The 13,199-nt window shown below is 36.8% G+C and overlaps 1 protein-coding gene across 1 annotated transcript; it reads left to right on the top strand.

Annotated features, from left to right (window-relative positions):
* The first annotated feature begins 2,701 nt into the window (after nucleotides 1–2,701).
* Nucleotides 2,702–12,853, top strand: LOC107791892 (metal tolerance protein C2-like). The gene is given in 13 exon segments (NM_001325527.1): nucleotides 2,702–3,128; nucleotides 3,930–4,038; nucleotides 5,445–5,453; nucleotides 5,455–5,464; nucleotides 5,466–5,479; nucleotides 5,481–5,484; nucleotides 7,344–7,420; nucleotides 10,280–10,368; nucleotides 11,034–11,103; nucleotides 11,249–11,287; nucleotides 11,405–11,555; nucleotides 12,488–12,577; nucleotides 12,752–12,853. Coding segments are annotated over 13 exon segments (1,191 nt in total).
* The last annotated feature ends 346 nt before the right edge of the window (nucleotides 12,854–13,199 follow it).

The following is a 13,199-nucleotide window of genomic DNA, read 5'->3' as shown; positions in this document are numbered from 1 at the left end:
GGGAATATTCCCCAGACAACGATGAGATTTGCAGCATTAAGGTAGTGAACTCGCGCACATACTCCCGAATTGTGGCCATCTGTCGGAGCTCCCTTAGCTTTTGCCTAGCTTCATACACCACATTAACTGGGTAGCATTGCTTGTTTAACTCCTTCCTGAACTGCTCCCATGTCTCAATCTTGCATAGCCCTTCTCTATGTTAGCACACTTTCGACGCCACTATAACGCAACAATCTTTATGAGGTACAGTACATCAGTGTTGATCTTAGCCTCATCGTCCCTCACTCTACCGTGCTTGAAGTAGTTCTCCAAGTGCCAAAGGAAGTTCTCCACTTCTTGTGCATCACGAACACCTTTGAACACCAGCGGGTTGGGAACCACGATCTTGGCCTCCCTCGTCACAACAACATTATTGTCTGCCTCGGTCACGGCAACATCAACACGCTCCTCGAGTGACTCTATCTTTGCCTTCATATCATCAATAGTACTCAAAGCCTCCATGAGTCTGCACTCTAAGGCAGTGATAGTTTGCCTTAGTTCCATCTTGGTCTGTGTACGTCCCTCCAAGTCATTTCGGATACTCTCAATCTCTTCAAGAGTGTTCCCCTCAAGAACGCTAAGGGTGCCTTCCACCTTCCCTAAGCGTTCGCCAAAGATCTCCACGGCGTCCATTATCGCGTTCATCTTCATCACCCACTCTTTACCGAGCGAGGCGTCCTCGTGCAGGACCTCCAGTTCATCCTCGCTCGCCTCAGTGGCAGATGGTTTTTGGGATGTAAGCCCTTCGTTTGACACAACCTCGGATGGCACCTCCTGGCTCTTGTTGGTGGCATTCCTCTTTTTGTTACGGCCACTCTTGCCAGCAACATCTTGGATGACGTTGGCTTGGGTGTTGGCAACGTTAATTTCTCCGTCGTTCGCCATTCCCTTAGTTGCAACCTTTGTTCTGATACCACGTTGTCACGTCCTTAGTCGTTAACTAAGTACATGTGCGACACTTGACAACTCGCTCACGATCTTGCACAACTTGCTCACATTCTTGCTATGTCAAGTCAGCCTTACTACACTTAATATTGCTAAGAGAATGGTAGAAAGAATACAATAGAATTGTTAAAGGAAACTTTGTATTAGAGAGAACTTGAATTGTTTGCTTGTTGAGTTACAAATGAATGCCCCCTATTTATACTAATCACCTAGGGGCTAGTGTGTAAATAATAATTGTTCCACAAGTCCTCCCATATTTACAAATAAGTACACCCTCTAAAATTTTCTACATGACTAGAACATTCCAAGGCTTTCCAAAAGAATCTTCCTACCAAGTCCATAAATATCTAGAGTTTTCCCAAGTAAATTATCCATAGTTTTAGAATATTCCACAATGAGCCAGTCTCTAACTTATGTATAAAAAATATATGCCAAGTGACACCTACGTAGCATGATGATATGGCGGGCCATGACATAAAGTTCCAATATAACCTGTACCCAAAGTGTGATCTAACTACCCTTAATTATACCAATATTAATGTCATTTATTACTCCAACCAATGGACAAATCCAAAGAATATGACTAAAATGAAAAAGACTTCAACCAAAAAGAAAAGAAAGATAAAATAAAAATAATAATATGACTAACAAATGAAAAAGAGAAAGGAGCAGTTGGAGCACCATCTTCCCCACCACCCTCAGTTGGAGGTAGTTGTTTTCATTGAATTTGGAAACAAGCCAATTATGTGAGGATTTTAAGGCTTCAATTGCTGCAGCCGTATCTCTACTGTAGCTTGGTAAATCCCTTCCTAGAGACCAAAACAAATTTGTTTAGCCTCTTATATATACTTTTTTGAATTATACTTTTGAGCAGACTTGAGTAAATGTTACAAATTCTTCTAAGAAGCAAAAGCAACCGCTGAAAATAAAATTTTCTAGACTATCCTCCCCCAAATTTATATTTCCTAAATTATCTTTCATTAATTTAACTTTTTTCATTTTTTTAAATTTCTACCATCTCTGTTTTTTATTTTATTTTTTTAATGTACTTATATTCTGGTTCTCATATTCCTGTTCACTTCTTTTTGTTGATATCTAGTAATTTATATGGAATGATGAATTTTGATATATTTAATCATATAAATAAGAAGTAATTATAGATATTTAATATTATTATTTTGATATAATTAACCAATAATGCTTGCCATCTCGCAAACATTTGTAATATTATTACTTTGATATAATTATATTTTATATTGGTTAAAATATTTAATATATATTTTTACTATTTCCTATTTTATTTATATAAAAATAGTAATTTTATTAAATCATTTTATAATATATATTCAAATTCAATTCTCTTTTAAATTGTAAATTGAAAGTTGATATTGTCTTTTTTTCTAATTAAACCTAAAAAGTATTTTTTGGAAAGATTATTCACAGTTTCCTCCGGCATCGACGTTTACTTTGCCTATATCATGTCATTTGACCATCTTCTTCCTCCCCCCCATCATTTCCTTAATCATAAACCCTACTATTCTCCTTCCTCCTCAGTACTCACTCTACTAGATCACAGATCTTCATCACAGTTTGTATCTCTTTGAAGAATTAGAGCTTTGCAGAATAATTCATCAAATTTTCTATGAATATGGATACAGCTCGGAGTTCTAGTATTTTCCATTTGCAATAGTAGAGTTCCATTCCAAAGGATTCAAACATGAATCAGAGTCATACGCCGTCGTTTCATTACCGGAAATTAGAATCCGACTCTCCTAGACAACCGTGGAGCGGCGATTTTGATTTCGACGGCAGCGATCGGAGATTCGCATTTTCACGGCAGAGTTCGTTTCAGCAATCGGCTGAGCCTCACACGCCGGTTTCCATATTAACGAACGATTCCGCAAAGCCTTTGCTCACTCGGACTGTTTCAAGCATTGATATACCGCCGAATATCTATCCACAAGATGCATTTGGCAAGTTGCAGGATTCGGATGTGAAATTTAGGGTTTCTACATCTGCATCATCGGTTTTGCGAGGCGTGATGTCTGGGAATAAGCAGATGAGGAGGTTATTTATGTTGATTTCGCTAAATGTAGCTTATTCTACTGCGGAGTTGTGTATTGGCCTTCTCTCTGGCCAAGTAGGTATGCAAGTTTTAGTCTTTTTGTCACTTGTAGATGTTTAGATAATCTACTGAATGTGTTGAAATCTGAACTTCGTGTGTGTGTGTGTCTTAAAAACAATTCATTTGCAGAATCAAAAACTTTAAGACAATAAAAAAGGTTATCATTTTCACAATGTTGTTCAAATTCATCTTGTGGTTGAGCTTAGAGATTGCTCCTTTCTTGGTGTCCCTCCTCAATCAGTAGTGCAGCCAGGAATTCATACAAGGGGATTTTAAAAAGTAATAGTATCATACCTACAATCTGAACATGTGATCTAAAACAATTTTTAAATCCCCTTTGTCACTATACTAAAATCTTACTTATATCAAGGGGGTTCAACAGTTTTATATATAACCAATAAAATTCATTTTTTGCCCCATTCATGCAGTTCAATTTTGAACCCCTTGCTACCCTTTAGCTCCGCCCCTGTCCTCAACAGTTATTAAGTCTTTAAAAGCAATCTGAAATTGCTTATGAGCAATCTCAAATCTATCCCTCCCATCCGCCAGAAAAAAAAGAAAAAGAAGAAGTTGGTGACTATAATGAAGCAACAAGAAGTTATAACATGGATTGACTGGGGAGCCCACTGTAGGCCTCCCTTCCACTTTCCCCTATTGCACCCCACCATAATCAAATAAAAAGATAAAACAAAAAGGAAAATAATAGCTAATGATATCTAGTATCCTATTTTTATCAGTCTATGAATCTTTGGTTTCCCACTTAGTCATTTCTTGCTTAGTATCTTTTGTAGAATTTTGTTTGATTTTGGTGTAATTTCAGGGTTGGTGTCAGATGCATTTCATTTGACCTTTGGTTGTGGCCTTTTGACATTTTCATTGTTTGCAATGGCCGTTTCTAGAGAAAAGCCCGACCGTGTTTACACTTATGGGTGAGAGTTAAACTTTATCATCATATGAAATTCTTTGTTTGTTAAGCCTTATTTTTCCCCAGCTGTGTGTTAATCCTTTTCACGTGCTCATTATTGAAGTTTGGTGACTTGTCAGTGCAGTTGGTTAAATGAGTAGATACAAACATTTCTTACATGATGGGAAATATTTAGCGGGTAAATATGTTAAAGGAGTTTTGGTGGTTATCAAAGGAAAAGCAACTTAGGATGGTCATTGAAGTATTAGACAAAGGAAAACTAAAATAGAAAAGGCAAAAGGAGACCTCTGTTTTTATCAGGTCTTGACTTCAATAGCTTTTGACAAACTTAGAAAGGCAATTAGAATTCTTAGAAAGCCAGTTAAGAATATCTCTGCAGCTTGTCTAACATTTGCAATTAAGAAAATTGCTAACAGTTTATCTGGCACTCCAACTCATAATAAGTCCATTCTGTTATATGTCCCACATTGGTGGAGGAAACGAGTTGTTGTCTCCTTATATGGTCTTGGGTTAAGTTGCTCGGACTCTTTACTTTCAGTGCCGCACCCGTGTCGACACGACGTGGGTGTGGGTAAGTATGGGTGTCGGATCCGTGTCGGATCTGGTCAACCGATTTCGGGTACTTTCACCAAAATCAACGGAGAAATTTGGGACAGATACAATGATTTTTGAAAATAAATCAAAAGATAGGGTGATATGGAAGAAAATGGAATACCTTGTATATATAAATTTCTATGTCAGTCCTTTTTCTTTTATCTCATAAAATTCTACTCTTGTTCAATATTTTCTCCTTCTCGGAATACCTTGTAAGTTTTCCACATAATGTCTCATAATTTAGACATATTTTTATAATTCTATTTTTAAATAATTGAATTATTTTTAACCGAATCCCCGCACCCGTACCTGGATCCGTACCCCCGAATCTTTAAATTTAGATCATGAAGGATTTGATCTCTAGATTCGCACCCGTATCGGACACCCGCACCCGAGTCCGAGCAACTTAGGTCTTGGTCAATCTTTAATCTTGAGCTAGATTTTGGGATTGAGTTGCAAATCAAAAAAAAAAAAAAAGATTTTGGGATTGAGTTAAATCTAAAGGTGCATTTCTTAACATGGTCTTAGTGCCAGACCCACTAATATTCTTTATTTACCTAATGTTGAACCCCCATATTATGTTGTCCACGCTTCAGATGTCCAGTTCTGTGCACGCGGGCGAGTGTTAAATGTCCCATATTTCTGGAAGAAATGGGTTGTTGTCTGCCTATATGGTCTTGGGCAATCCCCGCTTCTCAAGCTAACTTTTGGGGTTGAGTTAGGCACAAGATCCATCTCTTCTTAACAATTAACACCTTCATTTGAACAATTATGACCAACTAGTTCAATGTTCCTTTCTGTTGTTGTTGTCATCAGGTACAGAAGGCTCGAGGTCTTGTCTGCTTTCACTAATGCTGTAAGTACATGACACAATCATAATTATTTCTTACGCATTTAACTTCCACTTCTTCCATTAAAAGTGTCTTAGTCTTTTCACACCCAGTTATCTCAGGATTGCATAATTTTTGCAATTCTTGTATTGCTTTGCTATTTACATGGGTAGGATATCAAAGAAGCTATGTCTGTTAAAGACTCTTTATTAAATAAAATCATGCAAATCACTTGGATATTACTTGTAAATAAAGAGTTACACCATTCAACAATCAAAAATATAAAGAGTTACACCATTGAGTCCTCAATTAAGAGATCTATCTTTCAATCAGGAGAAGCATAGAGGATTGTTTTTTTGGTAAACTTGGTGTCAGTTTGCTACATGAACCTGTTCTGGAAGTTTAAGGGTTGTCAGCATATTAGTGATCCCAGGAGTAGTTGTCAGGTAATATCAAGCAACTCTTTTTATGAGAGGCGTTTATCTTTACTTTTGTTTTGCAAATAAAAAAGGTTAGAGATTAGCAAAAAATACAAAAGTCGTTAAGTGCAATTTGGGGTGGGAAAGAGGAGCTGCTTGGAGAAATAGTGTAAGACATGAAATAAGCAGTGGCGAAGTCAGAAATTGTACAAAGGGCGTTCAAGGTTTAATATATATTTATAAACAGTAATTCTTAACCTATATACATAGTATACTTTTTTATATACTTAGTATACTATTCCAATGAAGGGTGTTCACTCAATGTGGCTACGCCACTGGAAATAAGGATGTCTATACTAAAAATGATTTAATGAACATATGCTTATTAAAGAAATTGAACACATACTTTTTTCATGTACCTGTTCTGAAAATGTATTGATTGTACACTTTGAAAAAAAAAGTAGTTTTTAGGTAATATCATGCAACTTCTTTGTAAAGGAGAACTTTATGTTTTTACATTTTACTTTTTAAATGTATGAGGTTAGAGAACAAGGAAAAGTAACAGTACTATTTGAAAAGAATTTGGGACAGAAAGGGGTAGGGCAGAGGACCTGCAAGAAGAAAATAGTGTAAAGACATGAACCTAAGGATGTATGCTTTTAAAAATGAACATATATTTACAAACGAAAATGAACATATACACTTTTCTTCCATCCTACTCATTTCTTCCTTGGTTTTCTTCATTCAATTGCAGGGAGATCTTTCCCTATTTTTCCTATCTGTATTATATCAACCTATGATCTAGAGATATATTTGAGAACCTCCCTCTAGAATGTCACCACCCTGCATTCACGTCCTAACTTGAAGGCCTCCACCCTTCTCATGTTCATGCTGTCCCCATGTGCATCGACACACTAAAAATATTTGTTTTGCAGGTGTCTTTATTGCTTTAACTGTTCCCCTTGTCCCAATTTTATTGGGTAGAATTTCAAAAATATTAAGAATTTAATTGTTATGTTTTCGTAGAAAATTAACTCTTCAGCGACTACTGTAATGTATTTCCCTATGATCATTGTAAAAGTACTGTTAACTTTTTGAATTCTAACTACAATCAAATTTGTCATATGAAAGGTGGTATGTGTGTCAGCATGTGTGTATACATCTATATATATATTTTGTATAGGATTCTATCCCAATAGGTTAATCTATTTGTCTACTTGTAAAACCTCACATGAGCAATATACCGTTCATGTTACTTGTCGTATTGTCACACCCACCCAACCCATAGGGAGAAAGAAATGCACGCAAATTTTGTTTGCCATCTCCAAATGTATCTTGCTTCTTCTTTATTCTCAAGAAAAGTGTATTTTGCTTCTTCTTTAGATTGTGTCTTTAGATGCCGTCTGTGTGATTGCATTTATATGGGCTAACATGGCATATTCCTCATGTATTGCTTATGTAGGCAGCTGTTCCTATTGTTCTTGTCATTCTCCTTGGCTGTGGAAGCCCTTCATGCATTTATACAAGATGAATCTGAGCACAAGTAAGTACGCCAAAAGTGTTGGTAAAAAGTTTCTTGTTTCTTGTCAGTTCACAAATGTGATTGATTTTATGTTCTTTTATTACTAAACTTTTATCTTCATTAATGAAAATAAGTTGGAGTTCTCCTTTGATGCAAAAATCACTAAAATTATCAGACAATTAGGTTCTATTGTTGTTTGATTGAGGATGGTAGTTAACTTTGATACTGATCTGTTAGACAATAAGTGATAGGCTTTGTACTTGATTCATCAAGCTTGCGGTTATCTGAATCTTTCATTAAGTAGAATGAGCTATCCTGAGATACTCGCCTTTTTCAGACATTAGCTTATTTTTCCCTACTATGATATTTTTTAGAATAGACCTTATAAAAAAAGATATTTGGTGCACCCAAGGGTGTGGCCTAGTGGTCAATGAAGTGGGTGAGAACCATGAGGTCTCAGGTTCAAATCCCAGCGGAGGCAAATACTAGGTGTTTTCTTCCCATCTATCCAAGCCTCGGTGGATAGAGTTACCTGGTACCTGTTGCTAGTGGGAGGTGGCAGGTACCCCGTGGAATTAGTCGAGGTGCGCGCAAGCTGGCCCGGACACCACGGTTATCAAAAAAAAGAAGAAAGATATTTGGTGAATAAGAAAAGATTTACAGTTGCTTCACCAAAAAAAAAAGAAAGAGAAGATTTACGGTTGAAGTAGTTATTTAATATTCAATCTTAAACTCAAGATGCTTTCTTCTTAGAGAATATGAGCGAGGGACATAATTGCAATATTAACCTTTAGTTTTATAAGTTGAGTCCTCTAATTAAAAGGCCTTTGACCAAAATTCAATTGAGGAGTTAGACCCTTAGTTTTAAGCCTACAATATATAGACCCCTTTTAGGATTAGTGATAATTAGTTTGATCACATTAAGTAATGAAACGGACAAGTTAAAGGCAGTCTCAAAGTTCTAAAAAATACAAGGTGGTCCAAATATAATTATTGATAATTTGCCAAAAATGGAAAAAAAGTCCCTTGCTTCTCCGTCGCTTCTTCCTCCTCACTGCTACTTCCTTCTTCCACCATTGCTGTATTTCTTTCCTCTCACAGCTCGTTTTGGGTCGTAAAATTGCTCAAATTCAGTGGTTCTATTTGCATTTCTTCCTTGTCCAAAAGCCTCTATAGCTCCTATTCGTCCCCTTCATCCTGCTCGGATATATCTGTTTTTATTCCAGAAAGCTTTACTCAAATTTCCGATATTGGAGAGTATTTTTCTGAGTGCAATTGCTTGGTCATTAATTATAATAGATATATTCCTTGATTTTTTCATCTAGTAAGTTGTAAAATCTCTTGTTGCTTTGCAATTGTGAGGATCTGATTTTCCGGTTCTTCAGATTTATTGTACCAAGTAATCGACCCTTTGTTTATTACAAACCATTCTTTTATTAGCCCTAGTCTTCTTATTTGATTAGCCTCAATCCAGTTGGTTAATCAGGTTGAAGTCATTCTTAGTTTATTACAGATAATTTATTGTTGTATTAGCTTTACTCTAGATGGTATGGAAGACTTTGTAGTAGTGGGTGGAGATTATTTGGGTGAATGGATGGAGACTCCAAATTACTGGATTAGGTGTTCAAAGGTGATAGTACCGATTGCACTGAGTAGGCAAGCTACCTATAAAGGGTTGGTTGAAAGAGTCATTGAAAGTTGCCATTTGAAATGCTCGCCGAGCGACGTGTCAATTAGTTATACGATTTGTTCTGCGCCTATAAGGGGAAAGTAGCTCCTCAATTCATAAAGACAGATAATCATGTCCATTTATATCTTCTTGATGTTGTTAGGGATGGTTCTAGATCCCTTCTAAAGATAACTGTGGTTGAGGGTTCTAACAGAGCTTCAAATGCTGTAGCAACATCACTACCACCACCACCACCACTAATGCAATGCCACCTCTACCACCACCACAGCGACCATTCGACGAAGGATATACTCACAGAGATGATTTTGGAGAATCTCGTGTGAATAGTGATTGTCAGGAAAGTGATGATGAGACCTTGAGTAGCCTGTTGTTTTCAGCAATTTTGGTCATACGCAGTGTGCTGCAACATCCCAGCCAGTCATCTTGGCGAATCAGGTTTTTTCGTGGCAAACTTTCACTAATAAGGCATTAGTAAATGCATCGAGGCTAAGCTTCCGTGAAAAAAAATCCTCAACCACGCAAAAAGGGTCGTAGCCAGACTAAAGATTTCGGGGAAACATATGTATCTAGAAAGAAGAGAAATAATGGTCAAGCTGCAAAAGTATAGCCACAAGAGGACCACTTGCCCAACTGCTTTATCACAAAATGGAGAGATTTTTATCTTCAAGCAACGCCTTTGTAATAATATGTTTCTGTGATGCTTTGTGAAAAAAATGCTATATTTTTTCCTTCAATCTATGTTGCTTTGGTGAAAAAACTGAAGTTTTTGTTGTTCTATGGTAATGCTTTGCTGGTGATGTTTTTTTCTTCAATCTATTGGTGTAATTAAGTTTCTGGATGAAGAAATTATTTTGTGATCCTGTTATGTTAGGCAATAGTGTTGTCAAAGACGAAAAGCTCTAAAAAGCGCTCTAGGTCTATTGGGGCTTTAAGCGCAAAGCACAGTTGAAGTGTAGGATACATTTATTTTTAATTTCTAGGATCCGACGCTGTAGATCAGAGAGTTTAGAAAGAATCTGTAGATTGGTACATACGGAGTTCCTTAGCAAAAGCTTTAGGGATCTCATAAGGTTTGTTAAGGGGATAGAAGAAGTAGAGTTTTGGCAGACTTTTGGCTGTTTTCTGAAGGTTTTGTTTAAATTGTTGTTGTGAATATTGTTATACTGTGCCTGATTGACGTCTGCATGCAGGCATTACTTGATTGTCTCTGCTGTCACAAACTTGCTGGTGAATCTCATTGGTGTTTGGTTCTTCAGGAACTATGCACGTATTAATCTTGGTAAGCCTCCTGCTTGCGATCACCTCCTCCAGTGTGTGTGAGTGAGTGAGAGAGAGAGAGAGAGAGAGATATTCTTATGTATCATAGATTATCCTTTCCTTTTGGAAATTAAGCATGGTCGATGCTCATTGTGAGGAGTGGATAAGTTAAGAGCTAAGTTCTCTCTTTGAAGTATTTAACCAATCTATGATTAACATAAAAACCCAGGGATAACTTTTTAATGATGTTAGTCCTTGACGAAAGACAATGCTAGCTTAAGAGTAAAGCTTCAAATCCTCTTTGACTAAAGATGTCTACATCAGCAGAAAGAAAGTCTACAGGAGTCTTAATATTTTTTGTACATTCCAAAATAAAGAAAAAAATAGTCTAAGCAGAGATTCACCAGAATACTTGTGCACTATTTACCGAAATATCTTAATTATAATTTTCCAAAAATGATAATAGCAGTCTATGTTTCACAATAATGTGATATCAGTTATAAGCAAGCCTATTGGGGAGAAATTTTAAGATTCATTTGTTTCAATTGTCCTATGGTTGAGCAGAATCTAGAGTGTCTAAATACAATATGGGTTTCAATATTTTAAGAAGCCTTTTCCAGTTGAGCTACTTAAACTTTCTTTTCATTGGGTTTGTTGAAGATTCCTGATGTGCTATTTTGCCTGCAGTCTATAGAAAAGCTGAAGATATGAATTATCACTCTGTTTGCTTGCATGTACTGGCTGATTCAATTCGCAGGTAAGCGATTACCCTGTATAGCTCATTACATGAACTGGATCCATGGTTCAGATGCTATCTTATCAATTACTCAATATCTCAAATATCTTATTCTCTGTCCTGGGTTCGTAAATCTTAAGCTTTTCTATACCCTTTTATTTATCAGTGCAGGTCTGATCCTGGCTTCCTGGCTGTTGACACTTGGGTAAATTTTCTTTGCTTCACGACAATAGTTGTTTTTCTTGATATTCATGGCCATAGATGGCCCTGATAAAGAAGCAAAGTTGTTTGCTGGCTTACCTCTTGTTTTTTCTTTCTTCAGAGTGAAGAATGCTGAAGTCTTATGTTTGGGACTAGTTTCTGCTACAGTGTTTTTCCTCGTCATGCCACTCTTCAGAGCTACTGGTGGCATCTTGCTCCAAATGGCACCCCCAAGGATCCCGTCTTCAGCCTTGAGCAAATGCTTGAGACAGGTAAAATTATCACAAACCATTTCAATTCAATATAAAAGTTGTGCCAAATCCTATGAGCTCACCATATTCAATAGTAATGATGGGGGTCATTAGGAGTGTAAAACTAGGCCAGGTTGAAATGATGTGATGTCTGAGGTGACTGGTTATAGTGATGGTGGTAAAGATTAGTATTATTGAAGGCGAAAACCGAATAAACGCTGAAGTCTACTAGGGCTTTAACCATAAATAAAGTGCATGCTTTAATGAAGAAAGGCGCAAATGAGAAAAAGGACAAAAGGAGTATGTACTTCAAAAAGAATAACTATAAACCCAAACTACGATTATATAGACAAATTACAAAAGAACTGAAAAAATTTGCATTTAGGTAAAGTGTTGTTGTTTAGTACCACTCTTTTCAAGATAGAGTTCATGGGTGATGACGCACCATAGTCCAAGCGAAGTGAAGGCATACCTGTTCTGTACCTACTTCATGGGTTAAGTGTGCTTCAAGTGAGAGCCCTTGACAACACTAGTAAAGATGGATATCATGTTTTTTTTCCCACTGACATATGTTACTTGGTGATATTAGCTAACTAGGGGTGGAGATAGAGTGTTGTTTATAAGCGTATGGTGGCAGCGGCTGTTATGCTTTGAAATGAAAGCAAACGTTTCAAATATAATCGGAAAATTTACATTGTGGGGCAATATTGTCCCGCAGATGAATTTTATTGGATGTACTAGCTCTCATGAATTTTATTGGATGTGCTAGCTCTCTTGGGAAAAAAGAAAAAATTGTTCCCTGGGTGGGGGTAGAGTAGCAGGATTGTTGGTTTTAACAATGGTGTAATACCTTTGGGGTCCTGGTTTATGAGTATAGAATGTTCCATTCTCTTATGCATACTGCATCATTTCCAAACTGCACATCTTTAATATTTTGTTTCAAATGTGCTTAGGTTTCATCTCGTGAAGATGTTTCAGAAGTTTCTGAAGCTCGTTTTTGGGAACTGGTGCCTGGTCATGTTATTGGATCAATTTTATTGCAGGTGATTACCCGACTTTATGGTGTGCAACAGTAATACCTGTGCTTCTATAATGTCATTTATAAGATACACATGACTTGTCTGCTTTATGCTGATAAAGTCATTTCTATGATACACAGTGCTGCTCTACTTGATGGCTTCCCAAAACTCACTCTTTTATGGTTAATTGTTGAACAGGTAAAGGAGGGAGTTGACGATCGGCCTATTTTGCAATATGTGCATGACTTATACCATGAATTAGGGATACAGGACTTGACCGTACAAATTGATTATACATGATCATCATCTTGTTTTCTTAAAAAGTACTTGGAAAGATGCAATTTACTGATGGTATCTTTTTGGTCAAGTAATTGGTCCATTCATTGTCAGCGTGAGAGAACTTTCACCTCTAAGCTGCAACTGTAGTAAAATGAAGGCCTTGTGCTAATGTACTTCAATTTACAGTAGAATGTGAAAAATACATCTTCAGTCAGGTGCTCGCCTTTTATCAATCAAGGCAACAATCTTTCAAGGTGTGACATCCCTCCTCACTCTCCGAAGACTTCCCCTCTTTGAAGTAACTAAAATAAATACGCCTTCAACCCGATGGTGTTCTGTTATTTCAATTCCAATAGGTCTAACATTC

The sequence above is a fragment of the Nicotiana tabacum genome, chromosome 4 (assembly GCF_000715075.1).
Source record: "Nicotiana tabacum cultivar K326 chromosome 4, ASM71507v2, whole genome shotgun sequence".
Lineage (NCBI taxonomy): Eukaryota > Viridiplantae > Streptophyta > Magnoliopsida > Solanales > Solanaceae > Nicotiana > Nicotiana tabacum.
The sequence above is the reverse complement of the archived record's forward strand: the minus strand, read 5'-3'. Positions and strand labels throughout refer to the sequence as shown.